The 22,859-nt window shown below is 38.0% G+C and overlaps 2 protein-coding genes across 12 annotated transcripts in view; both read left to right on the forward strand.

The window, feature by feature from the left end:
- The window catches only part of nkd (naked cuticle), a 299,338-nt gene extending 289,049 nt beyond the window's left edge, over positions 1–10,289 (forward strand). For 10 of the 11 annotated variants that reach the window (XM_067787373.1, XM_067787364.1, XM_067787365.1 and 7 more), the window contains 2 exons: positions 1,426–1,751; positions 5,062–10,289. In XM_067787373.1, the coding sequence (XP_067643474.1) occupies positions 1,426–1,751; positions 5,062–6,859 (2,124 nt within the window). In that variant the 3' untranslated portion in view covers positions 6,860–10,289. The remainder of the gene's footprint in view (positions 1–1,425; positions 1,752–5,061) is intronic. The other variant, XM_067787370.1, reaches the window with a different exon arrangement.
- A 4,007-nt stretch (positions 10,290–14,296) lies between these two features.
- Positions 14,297–20,741, forward strand: SmydA-2 (SET and MYND domain containing, arthropod-specific, member 2). The gene is made up of 4 exons (XM_067757411.1): positions 14,297–14,680; positions 19,091–19,966; positions 20,036–20,297; positions 20,361–20,741. Exons 1-4 carry the CDS (start codon positions 14,537–14,539, stop codon positions 20,669–20,671), a joined length of 1,593 nt encoding a protein of 530 aa, XP_067613512.1. The 5' UTR covers positions 14,297–14,536; the 3' UTR covers positions 20,672–20,741.
- The last annotated feature ends 2,118 nt before the right edge of the window (positions 20,742–22,859 follow it).

The raw sequence follows: 22,859 nt of genomic DNA on the forward strand, positions 1-22,859 counted from the left end.
TATTCTTACCTCCCGTCTGAGCTAAGGTAAGTTGCGGAAACAAAAGCGTCTTGCGACGAGTGTAGAGATCTGTAAATAGAACATGCTCAGGGCGAAAAATGTCTATGCAGACATCGAGTGCTTCAGAAAAACAGCGTTCAAATTGCTAGGCTGGGATAAGATATTCCCTGCAGATAGCAGGTGGAACGGTTGTGGATTTTAAACAATCTTTAAGGGTCTCATTAAATCGAATCAGATTAGTGAGAATACAGACCCAGGAGTTTGACGTCTTTTCCACTCAAACTTTAAGAAAGATTTATAAAGTGTATAACTATATAAAATCGAATATAAACGTAAGCTTATTTTCTCCAGCAAAACACGATTACACCAAAATCAAGTGAGTAGATCGGGGGCCTGCATTCAATAGCGCGATGGTGCTCTCATTGCGTACAAAAAACGGCCATAACTTGCAATTATTGAAGACCCATGCAGTAGAGGCGGTCATGAATAGCACAAAGGTTGTAGAACGCAGAAACTGGTTTGTCCCAAACCACATTTGACAAGGAGTGACGAAAGGTTAAAATATAGGCCACTATAGAGAAAGCTGTGAAATATCAGATGTATGAAAAGCTGAAGGTCCTGAAAAGGCTCTGGTTGACCAGCCGTAAACGACAGCGAAGTTTCTGTCCGAGATCGACAACGTGGCTATATTCCATACTTATTTCTACTGTGAAATATGTCGCAAAGACCTACGGGCTTGCCACGTTTATGGCTTTTGCAATGACAAGTACAGAAACCAGCTGCACATCGATGGCATCCTTTCAATGGGATTCACACATTCCAGGATCTCGGAAATCATAGTCCTTAAAACCTTTTCCATAGTCCTCATCTGAAAATAATTGCCATCAAAGGTTTTTTTATGTCTGGTCTCTTCGAAGAAGATGTACTTTATTTTTAAAGATTTATCAATTTTGAAATGAATTTTAATGGATTACTTAGTCCTATTCCTACGTAGCATAGGTATGGGCTTATGTATATGTATATGGAACTACTAATCTGTCGCTTTTTTATTTGTCCTAGTATTTACTTATTTAAACTACTTAATTCTTCAATTAAATTTATAATTTAAATTTTTTAATTATTTTCTTTCTTTTTTTCTTTTTGTTCGGTTGCGCTTTCATCAAAATGACGTTAACAACAATTATGTACAACTACAACTTCAACAACCACTACAATCTTAAACACCAACAATTGTCTTACATTTAACATTACAATCATCATCATTATCATCATCATATTTACTATAATTACATTTCATTCAACTGCAACTCGTGAACATCATTTCATTCATCCATTCATGCAAATTCATCATGCACCAAAAATTACACCGTCACATCGTCATCGCCGTCGGCACCAAACCGCCAAATAACCAACAATTATTGGCAGTTTCAGGACCATTGCATTGAAACACGTCAACGCAGCCTTTCGGTGGGTAACGAGGCATGTTGGTACAATAGCCATGTGCAACAACAACAACAACAACAAAAGCAAGGCAAATTGGAACAAACTCAGCAGCAATTAGGTGACGTTGTCGATGGTGTTCAACTACGTAATCCGCACAAGAATCCTACCAACAACACTACAGCCGCCATTTGGATGCAAAGACAACGCAATTCTGCTGAATGTTGGAATACAGCATTGAATCGCAACGAGTTGATGAGCATTATAAGAGAGAGTATGGAGAAGAATCGTTTGTGTTTTCAAATGAGTGGGTAAGCAGTTGGGTTTTGGTGGGCATGTGAGAGGGTTTGCAAACATACATACATAAAACCAAGTGCATGTCTACTGCATTTCAAATATATTTACATACATAGATAGTGCAAGCACATGGCTTGGCAGTCGAGCGCACAGAACCTACAACTCCAACAACAAACTTTCCCAAGCTTGTTTTTTTTTTTAATTTTGCATTCGAATCTGCTTGAATTCCTATTCAAAAGAACGTAAAACGAAGAATAAAGGATAATTTTTTTTTGCTTAATGAACGCCGTCAACCGTTGTTTTGCATTTCGCGAAACTTTTTCTTTTATTCCTTTTTTGTTGTAATTTTTTTGTGATTTTTTTAATTCACCTACTTTTTAATATTCGTTGTTGTAAAATTACATAAACCTTGTTGTTGTTTAATCGATATTTGCTCATTGCATGAATTTATCGTAATTTAAAAAAATGTTCAATGAAATTTGTCAACTTTGCATGATAAAATGTATGACCTTTAAGAATTTGTTTAATACAAACCAAATTAAATTAATTCAAAATAGAAAGAAATGAATTGGCTACCCTTCCTCTAAGAAGTCGGTTCCGTCAAATGTCTAATCGGACACCAAAATATACCCGCGCACCGAATTTCAGCAAGACATCTCAAAAATTGAGCGACGAGTTTTCGTTCCAACAGAAAGACGGACATGGTCCACTCAGATCGTCATCCTGAAATTATGTGTATACTAATTGGTGGGTCGCTCTCTTCTGCTTTAAGGACTTACAATTTTTGTTTACTAAGAAGTACAAGGCCCCAAATTGGACCAGGCCTAAGTTAGGAGGGGTGACCCTGCAGGAGAAAACATGCAAGTTGTCGTGGAAGAGAGAGTGAAGAAGGCTCCGACAGTACTTTATTCACTTTATCCATGCTGGAGTGGGCGTGGGGTTTATCGCTCTCTCTCTCTCTCTCTCTCATTGGCGTTTTACAGCGAAACAGCAAGGGTGCCCAAATGGCGGACGAGGCGTTACACGTGTGAACCGATGGTTACAAAGTAGTTGAAGGAGTAGAAGCATACATCTATATTGTGTCCCAGGGCATATGGGAATAGATGGGAATGAAAAAGCTGATGAAGCTTGCTTCATAGAAGAGATTGAGAGAAGGTGAGAGGTGCACATGATCGACCCAGCGAGAAAGGCGTGGACTGCAAAATGTCAACGATCATGTGAAGGTCTTACAAACTTAAGGCTAACAAAGTTACTCCTATCATCAAAAAGATAGGACTGTAGGCTCATGGCGGTTATACTGACTTTACACAGGCTTAAGGCGTCATATGCAATAAGGCTTGGTCAGTGACAGCAGATGTAGAAAATGCGGGCTGGAGGAGGAAACGATCGAGCACGTTTGTGTGCTTGCCAGACAAAGACTTCAGCCATACGGTGACATGGTTGGCTGTATACATATTCGATGTATCACTCAGTAGGTTTAAACTAGTTTTATGGTATCTAAGCAGATTTTCCCTTGATATCTACATCACAACAAGCAAATTTCAGGCCTAGCCAGGCTCATATTTTTTACTTTCCCCTACCACCACAGTTTCAGTCTAACTTTGTCTAACCAATGCAAAGTCAAAAAAATATCATCCAGGCGATCATATTCAAGTCTCCCTTTTCACTCCATATTCATGCTATCTCGGAGCATGACACTTATTGCCCCACATCACATATATTATTTCTAATTGCTGTTTTTATGTACGGGTCCCTTTTTCGCTCTTATTTGGAATCCAACTGTATAAATAAAGTTTGGGTTGTAAAAATGGAGATTCGAGCTATTAGTGAGCTTTGGCCAATTTTGGTCGTAGTGCTTTTGTTTAGCTATTTTATTAAAATAATTTGTTAGAAATAAACGATTGTTAGTAAACAAAGAAATCTATTTGTACTATGGCACTATTGTTAATATTTGCACTGCATTACCGGCAGTTGCTACCATACGCTAGATGGCAGCGCAAGCTCTGTAAGTTTTGATTGATTGATTGATTGATAGGACAGCTGATTTCTGTTGATATTTGATAAGAGATTTTATAGTGGTTGCTCAAGTTGCGCACGGGTCCGGCTCGTTTTAAATAATAAGAGATCATGGGATTTTGCTTCAAATATACCAGAACTCGAGGTACTCTAATTATCAAGAAATTCCTTCTATCATCCTCGCCTTTGTTAAAGAGGATGAAAATCTACCGACCACAGGCTGGAAACATACTCAATACAATAGTTTAATAAAATTTGGCACGATCTACCGGAGGGAGGAGCAGATGAAGACCAAACCCGTCATTGAATAAAGCCCATGTTTAATTTAAACCACTATGCTTCGTGGAAGGGAAGCTCTCATGGAATTGATATTTTAATAACTTGAGGTTGCTTACTCATTTATTTATTGAAAAAAATTATTATAGTGCCGCTTCTCTTACTACTCAACGCATGTTATAGTTGCAGATTAGAAATCCACCGACAAAGCCCCTTTCAAGGCTTGAGAGTTCGCTAGGTTGCATTTGAACCAAACTGGTCGGTCCAGCCAGCAAGGTGGCACAGTGGGAGGATATTTCTGTCAAAATCTTAAATGCCCTTCAGATATCGTATTGGTAATTTCATCATGTTTGCTCGTATATTCCGCAAGTGTCGTCTGTTCTTCCACTGGCTGAATCAACTCGATGGAAGGCCCACCTCAGTCGTTGTACTAATTTAATATAGGGTACCCTCCTATTGTGAAATAACGAGTGATAAGGGTATACCTGTGAAGATTCCGCCGCCCTTTCCCCTATAAGCCAGTTAATAGTGAGTTTACTTTTCCAAATCTGGTTATCAAAACCAAATAACCATTAAATAGAATTTCCGATAATGAGATCAGCGTATGCAAATATTTTATGACCCTTTTAAAGTTGCTTGAAATAGAGATTAACCCAAATATTATATATGCGGCCCATATCTTGTTTCTCTCTTAAGTCGCTTTACCGTAAAATACCCACACATTATTGCCACGTGCCTGCGATTTGCCTGCATACCATAACTGGTTAAGGATTTACGACCTACCAAGTATCCAGCTGAAGTTTCTCAGTTTCCCCTTGTTATCAAACTACGTTAAATCACAACACGTACACGTGCCAGCCAACTGTAAATGTGTGAACATTAATTACCTCGCTTTAACCCTTTCCCAATCAATGCTTAATAAGTAAACACAGCTCTCATTTGAGAGATACTTAGGCAAATGCTATTGAATTTCTTATATATGCACTATGATGGTTCTTGCTTATGTGTGATTTTTTTTATTGGCAATTTCAGAAAACCTCAAGCAAATGTGAGTCCCATAAGGCAACCACAACATCCACTTCAACAACCTCACAATCAACAGCGCCAACGTTCAAATACAGTCTCGAAAATACCGACCTTAATTACGAACCACAGCAATGCAGTTATCAGTCCCAACAGCAGCAACAACAACAACAACAACAACAACAGCAATATACACAATACCTACGTGAGCAACAACAACCATCACCATCACCATCATCAGCATCAGCACAACCACAGTCACAACAACAGCAAAAGCAACAGCAACAGCAGTCACAGTCACAGCAGCAATCATACGAACAACAACAGCAGCGAATTAAATTTACACGATATCAGCACCAACAACACCACACAATATCATCCACCACAACCACATATACCAATTTACCATCAACAAATGGCCATTAATCCTGCTGTGTTGGCTGCCCAATCTGGCATACAACATGGGCACCATAGTAAAATGAATTTATGTGGTTATGATTCTTTTTTACATGCAACAATTTGTGGTGGAAGTGGCGCAAGTCACTCCCCACCAGCGGGTGCCAATACACTTGCACCATCGTATGCTCAGAATGCTACCGGTAATGTAGTAACAAATCCACAGCAACAACAACTAATCGCAACAGTACAACCCATAATGACAGTAGTTCCTAGTAGCAATAGTACGCCCGTAAAAGTATTTCTCAATTCCACCACACATCAAATAAAGACAAGTAAAATTTTACGTAGCGGCTCATATTCGCAACAGCATGCGCATGTGCAAAGTTTAACCGCTCACAATTCACCTCAATATCACGGTTACCAAAGGCTTTCGTCGTCCAGCGCGCATCATGGACATAATCAGCATAAACAACAACAACAACATATCCAACAACTCTATCAACAATGCTCCAATAAGCTGGCCGCACTCAATCTGGCCAGTGCGCAGTTGGAGCGCTCACCTGCCGATCACATTGAAAAATTGTTAAAGAGCCACAAAAACAAGCAACAGCGCAAGGATCCTGCAAAATATACTGACAATAATCTTTTGTATGCTAAATTAAGCGAAAAATTACAAGAGGGCGCCTTAAAAGGACACCATCAGAGTCGCAGTGAAAATGGGCAACGGCGCAAACATAAATCTGCAAACAAAATTCCCGCGCACTCCGCTGCCCAAAATGAGCCAACAAAGCCACAGCAGCAGCAAGAGGAAGCAAAGACACCTACTAGCGGCATACACTCCAGTAGCTCGAATACGAGCATTGGTAATTGCATAATGCTCATACCAATGCATGGTGATCCAGCTGAATGTGAGAACCTCATTGCGCCGACCACAACCGATGATGACGATGCGGTAAGTGAAACACCCATTGCGGCCTTATATGCAGCGAAAAAAGCGGAGTCAACAAGCAAAATAGCGTCAGCAAATGCAAAGTGTGCGATATCAAACGAAAATGCGATTCTGAACTCAACTGTTAACGGTGCTGCGGAAACTACTAAAGAGAACAATGTTGCGACAGCCGATCTACTCGACTTGAGTGATGATGCAGAATTGATAGCTGTCGAATCAGATGTCACACTTAGAGCCAGCGAGGTCGGTGATTTGAATGAGATGAACGACGAAGGCGTAGCAAATCAAGAGGATGCACAGGGTGATGATGAAGGAGAGGACGAAGGGGCGGAAGAAAATGGTGGTTGTGCGAGCCTAGCCAACACAAGCGGTGGCTCCACATCTCTTATACACCGCTATGTGCACGAGCACATACACCATCACTATCACCATTTTGAAGAAAAAGACGACAAAATGTAATAAATAATGCAAGATAAATCGAGTAGGTTTTACTATGAGATTAGGTCCGTTTAGAGGGCCAGTAGTAGACTAAAATTGTATATGTATGTACTAACATTAAGAGTATTTAAATTAAAAAAAATACGGTCGTTTTTAAGTGTTGCTTAGCTGTAGTTACTAATTTAGTCATAGAATGCAACTAAGGGCTTAATTCTCTATTGCGAACGATAGCTGGAACGAACGATTCGCCTCGGAAACGATTCCGTCGAGCTATGGTATTCTCTATCGACAGACGATTTGCCTCTGAAGCGAAACGAACGTTCGTTTCGTAATAGAGAATGAGGCCCTAACATTTCCTTAGCGAATTTATTAAAGCTTTGTTCAGCAAATGATTTTGCTTAATGCCTTACAAAGTTTAAGCGCCTAAAAGTATGCTATAAACCACTATGAGAGATTTGTAAGTTGCGCCAAAGGATTTTGAAACTTTGCTGCACTTTGTTTTTTTGACTTGACAGATTTTTTTCTAAATATATGTAGTTGGATTTGAATCGGAAAAATGCAGAAATGTACTCAAATCAAATTTAAAAGAGTTTATTACTTTTTGGTAGTGAAAAAAAACGTACCGTTTTTATTGCAAATAAATTAAGAATTCATTATTTAAAAATTGATAACTATTTTAAATACTCAAACTTGAAAAATAAGAGAGCTTGTAAATGTAGATATTAGCGAAGGTGAAGGTTTGCCAACATATCGGCGCAAGCATATCAAAATTGCCACGCCTACGATATTATAAATTGGGATATAGTTAAGAAGTGTTGATAAAGTGGATAGTTTGTGTTTTATAATTACTTTTATATTATCTATTTTTAGTTATTCATAAACTTCGAATTTATGGAATTGCGAGCATTGGTTAAAAGCTTTTAAAAAAAAACTTTTATAACAAACCGCTTTTTAGTACAATATATGTATTTGCTGTATTTGAGCAGAGTTAGTAGAGTACCTACTGCCTAGAGACATCAATTTATATAAAATATTGCTTAATTGGGTGAACGTTAAAATTATTATAGAATAAATTTCAAATACTGCTATCGGCATGAATGGAATATTTACTTGGAAACTATTAACCATCAAAAGATATAACTTCAACGTAACTTCCCCCTTGGTGGATTAAGGATATCGCATTCGTTCTCATAACAGTAAAATTTGCACAAAAACTGCTGGGATTGCCAATTTCGGCCGCCGTGGTGTACCGAAGGCCCTGGGTTTAAGCTACATCAAAAATTAAAAAAAAAAAACATTTTCCTAAGTGGGATCGTCCCGGAAAAATAAAAAGGAAGACGGCGTTAATTGGAAGAAAAGCTAGGCCTAAAATCTCTTCGGAGGTTATTGCTTCTTACATTTATTTATTTTAAATCTCGGCAAATATTTGTTTGCCAATTTCTAGTAGAAAAAAACTGAGCCTGAAAGTTAATATTTCACTTCTGATTTGTACCTCCTTTTTTTCTGTATTTAAACAAAAAAAAACTTTTTTTTCTCCTGCTTTGCTGGATGAAAGGGAACGCGTTTGTTCTCATAACAGTCAAATTTGTCATGCAAACTGCAGGACCACGAATTCGTTAAAAAAAATGCTGGGCCTGAATGTCCTCGTTGTATAAAATTTGATACTGCGCAGGTAGGAAATTTGTTTACTATTATTCTTCCTTAAATACTTATTTCATGATTCGTCTAATATTCCACTTCTGAATTATATATATTGTCCAAGCGTGCCTTATGTGGTCGCCATCTGCAGGTAAAATTTTGGTTATTTTTTGCGCACTCAAGTAAGTAGTTTCCATCATGGAAAAAATTGGTTTGTTGCAAGAGAATTAATATAATTATATTAATACTTACATCTAGTGAAATATGCGTTGTTTTTGTATAATTGATTGGAACTTACATTTACTAAGCAAAAATTCATAAATGCGCACAATTTTAATTCAGACTCAAATACATAGTTGTACTATACTACATAGTATATTTATAATACAAAAAACTACAACAGTTAAGCAGACATAAATAAGAAATGACTAAAATAATTGTATAAATTATATTAATTAAATTAAACTATGTGTGCTTTGAATGTGCAAAGATAAATGCTGTAATATCGATTAATTGTTGCTTGTGAAATGAGGAAAATTAATTCCGCAAATTAAGTAGTACATATTTACAAATACAAATCTATATTAAATGTACTTTGCATTTACATACATACAAAATAACTAGTTGAAATTGAATATTTGAATAGCTAATATATATTGCGACAGAAAAAGGCATTGCGAAATCGAAATTTTTTAAGTTTCTTTCATAAAATTTGTTTCGTAATACATCTTCTAATTTCTTTTATTTTTAGGGCCGTTCTCACCATTTAACTGTATATTAGCAATCGTTAAGCTAGCCCCAACACAGGGCGATCCACTTCCAATTAAATCGATAATTGTGAATATTTTGTAGAACAAATCCCTGAAATCTATTGTCGATACACAAAAAAGCAGCTGACTTTTGTTTACACTTTTGCCTTCGACACTGACAGCTGATGCCTTAATAAGCATGAAAAAACGAGAATTTCTTTACTTGTAGATAAGTGACTAAAGGGCCAATTAATGGCGACTTATAACCATGAAACCATAACCAGATAAAACAGCTGATAGAACCTACCGTACGGAAATCAATGTAATCGATTAATGGTGCCTTACCATATCGCCAACGCCATAACCATACCATAGCCAACCAATTGGTTTTTGGCTTCTCGCCATATCCATAACCTAAAAATATTTGAGTTGGTGAATTTAATAACTTTTCCTAGATTTTGTGCATTGTTTTGGATACGTTACGACTAAGAAAATTATTTTTTTTGGAATATGTTTGTAATTTCTTGCGTTTTCTTCATTGGTATGAAATTTTCACGATTTTTAGGTTAAGGCATCATTAATCGATCACATTGGAGATGGTTATGGATAAGGATGGCGTTAGGGTTAAGGAAGTTTAATTAGCCCTTAACTGAAGAAGGTGAAAACGGCCCTCATTAGGTTTGTATCTCATTCAAAATCATATTTGTTTCATTTTTTGTCATACAATTTGGCTTGGGGTCTAGATATTTAAATAATTAAGTTAAGTACTATGTATGTTTTATTTTTATAGCACGCTGCACCAATTTAATGATAATTAAATAGCCAATTTTTCTTTATCAACTTATATAAATATTTAAATTAAGTTAAATTAATTTTTATTATTTTTAAGTAAAACAATAAACTGCTGCTACACACATACATACATAGGTTCAACTGGTTTGATGATATACATACATTCTCATGTATATTGGTTTCTCTTTTAAAATACATAGAAAAAGACTGATTTCCATTTATCAATTTATATTAACAAACGACAAATTTTTACATTCTTATGTACCAACCATGGAAATACATATAATAAATTATTATATGAATTGTGAAAAATAGAAAGAAAGTGTGTTTTAATTATAATAAATAGGTAAGCAATAATAAGAAAGTATACAAAAAAGAAGTATTTACTTTTACACTGCAGTAAAACTACGAATCTATTAAAGCAACTGGCAGTCCTAGACTAAGACATTTCGTATATCGTTCCGTGCCCGGCGCAGTATTATTGTCATTAATTGGAGTTTAACCGCCTACACGTTTTTGGTCCTGACGTAGCATGTAACCACAGTTTTTCTTGTTTTGTAATAAATGACACAAATTGGGAACACCAAGAAAGGAAAGATCAAGTCTTCCCCTTTACTCTGCTTCCTTATACGAGCGTAGATTGAAGCAATTGCTTGGTGACGTCTTTAGGGTTTTATTCGTTGCTCTGTTAAGCTCATACAGTTCATCGTTATACCTCTCAAAATCTTAGGTTGAAGTTTTCTTAAGACCACACCAAGGACCATCTCATATTCTTTCGACACCGTCTATGATTCCGACTAGAACATGTCTGATGAGTGACTTGTAGTGCGCAATTTTTTTCGCCGAAAAAGGACTTTCCTTTTAAATTGCCTACTCAGTCCAAACTAACACTTATTGTCAAGAATCATTATCCATCTTATTTCTTTGCTGACATTGTTTTCGCTGTTAATGCTGGTCCCCAGATAGACGAACTCCTTTGCAGTCTCGAGTTTATATCCGCAAACAGTGACATAGGTAGCAGCCAAGGTGCGAATGTGCCCATTCTTTCTTGTATGACAGTAAGATCCATTTTGTGTTTGCCTATTTATGTAATCCTGAGGAGGCAGAACTTACGGACCATTTTTTTGGCCCAATAATATCAATATAATCACCATACACCAGCAATTGTACGCTCTAGTAATATATTTTACCCTCGATGTATAGATCTACTGTCAGTATTATTTTCTTTAATCGCACGAGAGGGACCCGACTCGATTCAAGAGGCTCGGAGAGATTTTTTCCAAACCTTATTGAGCTGATGGTATTTCTCCACGTTATTTCGTCAATCAACTCCTTTTGCGCAATAAAAGGATGCTTTGAAGTTGAAAAAAATGGAGCGTGCCGATTCCCTTATAGTGAGTTTTCTTCGGGATCTGGAGTATAGTGAAGATTTGGTCTATGGTACATTTACCGTCGTTGCCCGGCTAGCCTTTAGTCGGGATATTACCACTCTCACTTCTTCATACCCGCAACTTGTTTTAGGTCTTTGGGGATTAGGGTATCGGATGAAGCAGTGAAGAGAAGTGCTCCCTCCACAACTTAAGCACACTCTGTACGTCAGTTACCTAGACGCCATTATCTTGCCTGCACGAATGTCATCTGCTGGGTTTTTGGGTAGAATTGTCGTCCACAATTCTTATCAGCCAGCACCTGAAGCTGTTCACACTTACGCCGTTCAGTCTAACGTTGTTTTCTTCTAATTAATCGAATCTCTTTCATTTTCGCGTCACGTTCAAATACACCGCAAACTACCACGCTCGCTCGCAGCGTGGCCTTATAGGCAGCATCTTTCTCCTTCTTTCCAGCATGGCATTTCTCATCGTACAACTTGTTTTGTTAAGCTTGCTCGAAATCAGTGATGTTGGCAGCGGTACATAATAAATGTGCTGCCACTGCTCGGCTACATCGTCACGCCGAAGATTGCTCTCGGTGAGCAGGTGCAACGGCTTACGTTCCTTTCGACACTATGCGCCATTTCTTCGCTGCACAAAAGCGCTTGCATGTCTTGACTGCTTCAAGGCAATGGTCCGGTTTGAACCTCAAAAAGTGCTCCTATCCAGAACACTGGAACTATGCCTGCCATCGGTCATGATGTGATCGGTTTCGTTTCGTGTTTCTCGATCAGGCGATAGGCAATTAAATTGATATATTTTTTTATGCTGGAACCTGGTACTGCAGATTACCATATTACGAGCCGCACCGATGTCGATCTGCCTCAACTCGTTTAAAGTAGTTACAGCGTGGAACCCAAATTTTCCGTCTGTAGGTTCAAAGACCCGTTCCTTGCCCATGCTATCGCTTATCAATCCTCAGAACATCGATAATACAAAGGGTGATGTTGCTACGAAGTTAATATGGCTTGGTGTATATATGTAATTAGCGTCGGAACCAGAAAGAGTACTGAGTATAAGATAACACCTAAACTGGTTTTGTCTCCAAGTCATATTTGATTGGGAATGACAAAATTCTTTTGCTATTTTCAATAACGAATTGTGGTAGGACAGCCTAATTTCACTTATTCGTCATCAAAATATCAGAGAACCTATATACATATACCTAACAAATTAATTACACATTGCAAAAATACCTATCCGGCTGCGTTTTGACAAAAATAAGGCAGAAGAAATGTAAAATGTCTTCTAAATCTCAATACAAATCATTTCCATAATACATACGTACATATGTTTCATGTGTGTCAAAATAAACTTGTAAAGACATTGTTAATATTTTGAAGTGATTAAGTTTTTAGTTAATACCCCGACCTCCATTATTTAGACAAAATAAAAAAACAACTCAGAGAGTTCTATTAATAAATAAAAGAAATAACACTGAGAATTCAACATTCCGTTAATAGGCTTGGAGAAAGTGCGGGGAAACGCTAAACAAAAAATTGTAGAACAAAAGATTTTACACCGCTATGCAACTGTTGGCAGCCTACACGTCATCAATGGTCGATCCGCGCACACTTTTCATGCCCCCCTTCACATAAGTAATGACGTTCTTAGTTGATTTGAGGCGCTCTGCAGCGCGTTGCATAGACGAAACTGTTTAAATTTGGTTAGCCGAAATTTTGGCAGCCAAATTTATAGCTAAGATATATGTATGTACGTACATTAATCCGTATTTAAAGCACAAAAGCTCACTTTAAATGCAAATTATGGAAGGAGTCATTTTACGGTACACATAGCTACCAATACATAATTTAATGGTTACCGTCCGCTGAGTGCGAGGATTTTTTACATCAAATATATACTCGGGACTGAGCACTGTGTAGCCTTTTAAGCTTTGACTGCTCATATTTAGACGGAGCTTCTCTACCAAGTGGCGTGACTTTATGTAGAAGATATTATTATGATAGGAAGATTCCTTGTACAGGGTAAAGACGTAATGAATTAATGAGAACAACAACTATATAAGTTCTTTAAGCCACGTCAGATTTTCCAAGTTTTTTTTTTTTTTTTGGAAGGCCTTTCATAGTGGAAGGTTATTAAATAAAGGCACAACAACATTTGAGCAAGCTACAAAAACCCATTAATCATCATTTACCCACACCCATGCAAGGCAACGGAGAGATACTCATAAACACATGTAATCATCAGCCGAAGCAGTACTCATATATACACACGCATATGGCTATAAACTACAAATATATATGTACGTAGATGGCTGGTAACCCAAAATGAAGTTCACGAAATTACTAGACCTTAGTAGAAATAAGCGAATGAAGCAACGGAGAGTATAAAATCAGCACAAGCTGAGTAATCAGTAACCAGTTTGATTAAGGCACGCTATTGGTTGTGAAATATAAGTGTTATTGTGAAGTACTCTCAAAGTAGTCTAATAAAGACCATTTTGCATTACTGAATATTTGAGTTATTTACTCGACAATTTAGTGATTCGAACGTTTGCAGAAGGTTTCAAATAAGCAGGAATACCCTAAATTCTTTACAATATATCCTGCAAAGGACCATCACATCGATAACACTCCCCAAAGCCTTCGGGGAGTAACCTTATCGCTACAACAACAACAACAACGTCTCTTATAGATTCTCATATTTGTTGATTGTTTCGAAATAACTTTGGTTTGAAATTTGCCATTTTATTTCAAAGTACATATTTGCATTCTGGGTAGTTTTTCGTCTCTTCGATAGATACGGTCTAATGTACATAGATTAATACTACATATAGCTAAGTGCGCATAGGTTGATATGCAGTTAAATATTTAAAGAAATTAGTCGTCCTTTGCTGTTGTTTATTCTCAAATTGAATTTTTCGACCAGTTCGTACGCGACTGGCGATTACGCAAATCGAAATTTTAAAAACAATTTTATTCGAAAGTTGTTTGTGTACATTTTTAATATTGTAACGTAAATATTATACAAAAATATATAAGCGATTGCTTATAATTTTGTTTAGAAAAAATAAGAAAAATTTTTTATATAATTTGCTGAGAATAAGATAAGATAGAGAGATAGAAATCATGACAAATCCGGGAAAATGTGCAGTTTGTGGTGTGACAGCAACACAGAAATGTGGCGGCTGCAGAAATGTGGTCTATTGTGGCAAAGAACATCAGATCATACACTGGAGGAAAGGGCATAAGGCGGAATGCACGTGTTATGAGGTGATTGCATGTAAATGAAACTCAAAAAACCAAAATCGGAAAGTAGAAAATGAAAATATATAGTGTGCCTTGAGATTACTCTACTCTTCCTTGCCACTTGGTAGGCCGATCCTTATTATTAAATATGTTGAATCTCTTGCGTACGAACAAGCCAAGTTTTTTTCTCGAACGTGTTCGACAAATCGTAAGCTCTATTCTGTATGAGCTGTATTCGAAGTACCTTGGCAACCACGCTTCTATTGGCAGCCATAACTTCGAAATAGCAAAAGACTACGTTTATTTGGAAGCCAGCGTTAATACAAATAACATCAACTGTGAAATCCAGCGAAGAATCACTCTTGCTAATACCTAGAAAACCCTGCACCTTTTCAGCTTAATAACATGGAACCACAAATACTACTGGAAAGTCTCATTCTAGTATGTTGTGTACACACTTTACAGGACAAGCAGTAAGCAAGAGATTGGCTGAAAAATATCTAGGACTTTAGCATAGTTTATAACAGCTCAAGCCGATCTGGAGTGAATGGTAATAGCTTATAAAAGTGATGTCAGGGAGTTTAGAGTTTCGATTGCTGCCTTTCCGTTTCGTTTTGTCGCCCGAGCAGAGCGAAGAACTCGACAGCGCCCTATATATCTTCCAATTTAATAACAGCAATTAGGATGCTGTTCGGTGAGCTCTCTGTCTAGAGAATTTTCACAACTCGCTACACTCAAAGAAAAAAGCTGGTAATTACAACTGAATTACAAGTCAATTTACCCTAATCCATTGCAAATAGTTTTTGAATCAACTTTGAACGGACTGACAATCCATTGAACAACAAAAAATGTCCATCATGCGTAAGCCAAAGCTCTTATAACTTAACCCTAAGAATACCAAAGCAAGCTGTTAAAATAACAGGTTTCCATTAACTTAACAGTAACAATGAAGGCGGTTGATATGACAGTGATTTCTGTGGTATCTAGGTCATAAGAATAAAGATGCATTTGCGTAATATTGGCAGTTGGTCGCTGTTCAAATGTCAACTAAATTCATTGAAAATGTATAGTTTTGGCAGAATATTGTTAATTTGAATTAACCATAATGCGATCATTTTTTGGAGTGTCTGTTAATTCAAGAATAACAAACCCACTCTCTTGATTTTTCTGATAGAATGCATTCAATTGTTGAGAGGAAGAACTGTAGCGGCGGAGTTGAGGGAAGCGACGACTCAGAGAACCTGCTTTTTGTCGTGATAATGAACGACTTGCTTCGGAATCTTTAGGGTAGGAACTGCCAAGTGGTGGCATATGCCGGTGGCCTGGCAATTCTCGTCAAAGGTATGGTTTTGAATAGTCCGAGAGGCATTTTACAGGGTTCCCTGGGTGTCCTAACTAGGTGGTTCGAATCATGTCGGTGATCCTGTCTGACAGGGTTAGGTCCTTGGGGTTATTCTTGACAGACAGGCGTCATGAAAGCTTAATGTGGAGCACAAAGCTAGAAAGGCTTCTGTTCCTTTGTACTGCTGTCGAGGGGCAGATGGAAAACGATGGGGCCTCCCTCCAAACGCGGGACATTGGCTGAGCAGTATGGTGGTCAAGCCGAATCTATTACACGGCGTTGTGGTATTGCGAAGACTACTAGGCAATTCCTCCACGATCAAAAAGTTGAAAGCAGTGCATCGACATCGTGGCCAAAATGGTCGCAGCACGGGTGACAATACGATTTCGTGGGGTTAAAGCTTTTGAATTACGGGCAGTCGAACATTTAGACCACTGTGCTCCGGCTTCTGCTTCTATTGCCACATTCATCACTCATATTCGAAGAGATGAACGGAATTGGGGATTAATATGGGACGAGAATCTGAGAAAAATGTTCACGGATGGATGCAGGCTGGACGGAAAAATTGGGGATGCAGTATTATGCCATGTACTTGTAAGTCCAAAATGTATGCTTTGTTCAACTGTCGTAAGGTTTTCATTAAATTTACTAACTGAAGGTAGGTTTGAATATAGCTTAGCTGCCCTGGAAATGGCTCTGCCTGCATTCGGCATGCTTTAAGGCAGTAATATTAAGCGTTAGGCAACGCTGAGGCTCAATCCAGATATAGCACCCTGTAATCGATTGTCTCACCCTATTTCGACCGATTTTTTTCAGTATCAAGCCTTAGCAAAAGTGGCGGAAATAAAGAGGTAATTTAAAAAAACAGTCTCACAATCAACGGTCGTGCGAGTGCTATATTTATAAAGTGCACTTCTTATTTTCTTCACATCAAAGTTTTTTAATTTTTTTTTTTTTTTTTTGCCAAATCTAATTTTGTCGTGGCAGAAGAGGTGATTGACCAGTAGTCAAACATTTTGCAGGTGAGCAAATAGTCGAAATTGCCATCACTTGAAAAATTCTCGAAAAAGCAAATTTAAAAATCGTTAGAGTAGAATATAGAGAAATTGAAAACATTTGAGTAAATAAATATTTATTTTCATTTTGTTTATAAATCACGAGTCAAGGCAACAGGTGGTTGCGAAAGATGAATACGAGTCTATGCGAAATGTTTGGCCATAAATTTTAAGTAAATATTTACTTTCACTGATTTATGTAGTTGCGCCGTTTTTTGAATGTCGGCATTGTTTAGCCTAACAAACGACGCACGCTCTTCCCTTTGTACGAAAGATCGGCTCTTTTGCTTATTTATGTTATAATTTTGTTTGAGAATTAGTTCGTAAGACTTACAAAACTCAATGTATGGGATAGAACTCTTAGGTCCCTTGCCCTACTTTTGATATCCGCGGTATTGACTGACATCTCCGTCGGCAGGGGGAATGCTGTAAAGTAGGATAACACAAGCAAGTATAGAATCGATGAGGTTTTCCCAACGGCACAGCTCTCAATTTTGTGAGAACCTTATGAATGAAAACTGGTCAATCTGACAGTTGGAACTGTGGGAGATATGCAACAAATTAAATGGGATTACACTGTAATGACAGCTCTTGGTCGGGAAAAATCCCGAGTCGCTACGGCACATAGAACCGGCTGCCTTGGGAAGCCAACTCGTGGCATACCATACTGCCTGAGTCGATTTTCTGGTGTGGTTTCGACTTCAGATTAAAATAACTTTGAGATGCGGTTCCGTTCATGATGGGGCGAGAGACAAACGTTGCAAGAGCTATGCAATCTCATCGTACAGAGTCAGGTAAAAATATACAGAGTCAGGAAATATCATGTCTCATTCTGAGCCCGCTTTGCTAGCATGGCTAGTAATTTCCCAGCGGAGGTATAAGTTACGGATATAACCGAAGTTCCTGGTGATCGTAAATAAGATATGTCGAACAACTAAACTCAACGCTTTTATTACAATCCTTCAAGTCCATCAGTAGCTGTAAGAAAATGCTTTTTATATTCGTTATGGGAACTGAAAACTCCTCACGGTACTGGTGCTCGCCAGATTAAGGCTCCAGCTATTCGAAGTGACACAAATATGAGATGTAGAAGCAGCTAGTTGCACAAGTCCGAGAAAGCTTGTAGTATTTCCCCAGTGGATGGAGTTATTTTATAACACAAGTCCTGGTTTTTGATAGGGTAGTTCAGATTGGTCGTTGAGCAAACTATGAACTCATTCAGAATATGTGAGGTCGCCACGGACAGGCTGATTCAACCTAACATAACCCGTTGATTTAGATTGCTAGTAGATTGGATCTGAGGCCACTGGCCGTCCTGCCCAATATGCTCCAAGTTTTTTTTTATCCAATACTCGCAGTCTATATCAAAAAGGATACCGTGTAGCTGCTTCGCTAGAGAGATTTTTGTCGAAAGCTTTCAGCTCCTCACTGAAATATAATGAGACTGGTGTTTGTTACATAAAGGACCTTCTTCTTCTTGTAGCGATAAAGACACTTACGAGTTTGACTCACGAAAGAATAGTAGTCTCTAGGGAGGATCGTGCTCTTAGGAGAAGGGGTTTTCTATAAAAGTACAATTCTTTAAGTTTGTTGTCTCTTCTTCTGTAACAATAAGGAGACTCCCTGAATGGTATGGGAGATGTTAATAATCCTTTGCCGTATTTCGATCCGGTACGCTCCAGAAAAAAACATCATTGAGGAAATAATCGGACCATCTCCGGAATGATTTGATGTAACCATTGTCTAGGTGAAACTTCTGGTCGCCTGCTAAACACGCAGGACTCGCTACAGGTAGGTAAGGTGGAGGAGCTATAAACTACGCTGGCAACACATAGAACGGGTTGCCTTATAAAACTTCTTGAGTCCCTTCGTATAACAGTGATGAACTTTGACGGATCTCATATTTTCCTCATACCAGGCAGCTCTCTGAATTACATCAGTGGTGAAAACCCCAGAAAAGAAGTTTTTCTTCTGTTTTCGCAAAGATTGGCTTCTTGATTTTTCTCATAAACTGTACTCATCCCACTACTCTTTCAGATCGCCACAAATGACACACTGGGCCGTCATCTGCGTGCTACACGTGACATCAAACAAGGAGAGATATTTCTGCGTGAAAAACCCTTCATCTATGGACCTAAAGTTGCTAGCGCTCCCATTTGTCTTGGTTGCCATCGCACATTGCCCAGCCCGACATCATCACAAAAGAACTATTACAAATGCACACGTTGTTCATGGCCGCTGTGTGGTGTAGAATGTGAACGTTTACCGCTACACATAGACGAATGCGAACTAATGGCAGCGCGGAAATTCAATGCCAAAATCGATTACGATCCCACCAAAGAACAGACAGGCATGAAGGAGTCAGCCTACTGCGTCATTCTACCACTGCGCTGCATTTTATTGCGAAAGAAAAATCCTGCCGCATTCGCGCGTTTCGACCAATTAGAAGATCATCTCAGTGAACGTATTGAAACGCCACTCTACAAGGTTCTGAGCGCTAATTTGTTGACTTTTATTAAGACCATAATGGGATTTAGTGAGTGGAGCGATGATGATGTGTTGCGCATTGCAGCGCGTCTCGATACCAATGCCTTTGAGATACGTCTAGCAGCTACAGGACAAAAGCTGCGCGCAGTCTACATTAATGCAGCGATGATCTCACATGATTGCGTCTCGAATGCGCGTCATACTTTTGATGAACAATTGCAGATCATTTTCATAGCCAAACAGAAGATATCGAAGGGTGAGATCATAGCAACCTCTTACACACAACCACTAAAGTGTACGCTTATGCGTCGCCAGCACTTGCAGCTGGCGAAATGCTTCCAATGCACTTGTGCACGCTGTAAGGATCCGGAGGAGTTGGGCACATTTGCTGGCGCAATTTTGTGCAGCAAATGTAAAATTGGAAAGGTGCGTAGAGAAGAGTAAGGAAGGGTTAATGTGGCTATCAATTTTCTAATTCTTCAACATTCTTTTCAGATCATATCAACGAATCCACTTGACAATGGCGCCATCTGGAAATGTCAGCTTTGTCCACATGAAATACCCGCCAAGCAGATCAGTTGGGGCAATAACGCTATGCTGAAAGAAATTGAGTCTTTAAAAAAGTTCTCACCACGCGCTTTCGAAGAGTTTCTGCATCGTTACCGTGATACATTGCATGAGAAGAATACACACATGCTACAAGTGAAGTATGCGCTGACACAGCTTTATGGCAGTGTACCCGGATTTCGTATGCAGGGTAGGTCCGTTTCCGTCCACTTTTATATTCTCGTTTGAATGGTTCTAATTTTTTTTTGCACAGAAATGACGGACGCAGCCGTCAAACGAAAAGTGGAGCTCTGTCGTGAGTTACTTGAGGTAGCCGACGTTTTAGACGGTGGTTGGAGCATATTCCGTGGCAATTTACTACTCGATCTGCAGGAGGCCTTAGTCGTACAAGCAAAACGCGAATTCGAACAGGGTCTTTTGACAAAGACTAATGTACAAGAGAAGCTTACAGAAGCCATGGATATGTTGAAGGAAGCTGTGGAAATAATGAAACTAGAACCAGATATGCAGGAGTTTCTAAAAGAACGTACTCAACAGTTGGCAAATGACCTAAAAATGGAATAAACATTTTTAGCAATATCATTTATAAAGATCATAGAAGCAATAAAATATAGAGTTCCTTTTTCTTAATGTACTACATTTGCTAGAAATTTTTAAAATTCCCCAAGCTAATTTCAGTCGGGTAGATAATCAATCTACTAATAATGCTCACCGAGAGAAATATTCGACCTGGCGATGTGGCCGAGCTGTGGGGGCATATTCCTCTCTCATTACGTACCGCCGCTGCTCACACCGTAGGTTCAAACGAGCCCACAAAAATGGTACAACGAGGAATGTCGCGCTGCCTAGGAAAATAAAGGACGCTGCTATGGGGCTACGTCACTTATGAGCGCAGCAACGCGCGGTTATTGAAGTGTTATCGTGAGGCGAAGAACGAAAATAGACGCCTGGTTGGGAGGAAATAATGTGAGGCAGAACGATGTGAGTTCGAAATTCAGATGTTGGTGTAAGGCAACCCTTATGATAAGTGTTGAGTGACCATAACATCAATCATTAAATATTAACCACGTCAATTTTTTTGACCACACCAATCACTCACCATGAGGGTTACCTTCATAAACGTCACTTCGAATGACGCCAATTAATTTCGCGCATTCAACTCGTCAAGAAGCAAAAGTTTTCAGCAGCTCACATATATATATATATAAATACATATATATTAAATTTTCTAAGTTTGTGAACATTTTTATATTCAACAAATAAAATTTTAAAAAGACTATATTTAAAAAGTAAAGTTCATCAGTTTCTTGTTTTGGTATTAGAAGCAGTGTATGTGCGAGAAGTCTACGCAATTAGTATTGTGTGCCTTACTTAAGTTGCGTTAAAGCGTTTGGGCGATAACCTGCGTCAACTACGACGCAAGAATAAAGATGACCACGATGGTCATCTTACATGGCGACCGTGACGATGGTCGTCTTACATGGCGACCGTGACGAGGGTCGTCTTACATGGCGACCGTGGCCATGCCTGCGGCAAAAACTGGCGTCGGGGAAGGAAAAAATTCCCTGCACTACAAAAGCAGCATAATTAAAAATAAAATCTGGAAGAATATGTGCGTGGTGGTTGCGACGATAAAGTGCGTGGTGGTTGTGCCAAAATGAAGAAAATTTTCTTTGCAAAATTCATAAAATATATGCAAAAAAAGAAAATTACTCGAAGTAAGATAATTTCAAAAATTTACGAAAAATTACAAAAAAAAAATACAAAAATATATAAAATTCCAAAAAAAAAAAAAAAATATAAAATTTCAAAAAAATACAAAAAAAGTTATAAAATTATAAAAAGACTACAAAAAAAACTACAAAATTACAAAAATACTACAAAAAAATTTTTTATTCTTATCAAATTTCAAACCTACAAAAATTACAAAATTTCAAAAATACAAAAATCATAAAATTTCACAAAATTTTAAAGCTACGAAATTACAAAAGTTGCAAATACTACAACAATATACAAAACTCCGAAAGGAAAAATTACAAAAAAATATACAAAATTTCAAAAAAAAAAAAACGAAAAAAAATACAAAGTTGCAAAACAAAAAGCCACATATGGCAAAATGGACTATTTAAAACATATACATTTAAAAACTAATTTGATAAAATTTAAAAGAAATTTAAAAATACAATTTTTACTAAACATAAATTTGGAACTTACACAAAACCTACATTTTGTGGTGTCACATACATACATACATACATGTATATGGAGATATTAAATTTTGAACTGGCTGTACCACGCCATAACGGTGAAACTAAAAACACAACCACCAGTGACGCCTTTAATAAGCACCGTTAATAGCGGTAAAACATCACCGACACGCCATTTACTCATCCACAAAAATTCGAGAAAGCAAAAGAAGCTAAAAGACAGAAGCAAGAACGAGAGGCAAATAGGAAAAGCTTCATTTGGTAACGGCAGCAACGGAAGACAACACCAACAACAACAAATTTCAGCAGCATACAACCAAAGGCAGCAAGCAAAGCAGAAAAAGGTGATACAGTACCATAATATATACGTATATAAAATTTTAACTTTGTACATACGTAGGTAGTTTGGCTTTCTCAGTATAAATACATGTATACTATAAACTTAGCAACAATTTTTCGTAATACACATGTAGCCTTCGCATGTAGCAACACAATTTGACACTTTTGATTATAAACATACTTTTCTTAAACATTTGTTTACTACG

The sequence above is a fragment of the Eurosta solidaginis genome, chromosome 5 (assembly GCF_040869045.1).
Source record: "Eurosta solidaginis isolate ZX-2024a chromosome 5, ASM4086904v1, whole genome shotgun sequence".
Lineage (NCBI taxonomy): Eukaryota > Metazoa > Arthropoda > Insecta > Diptera > Tephritidae > Eurosta > Eurosta solidaginis.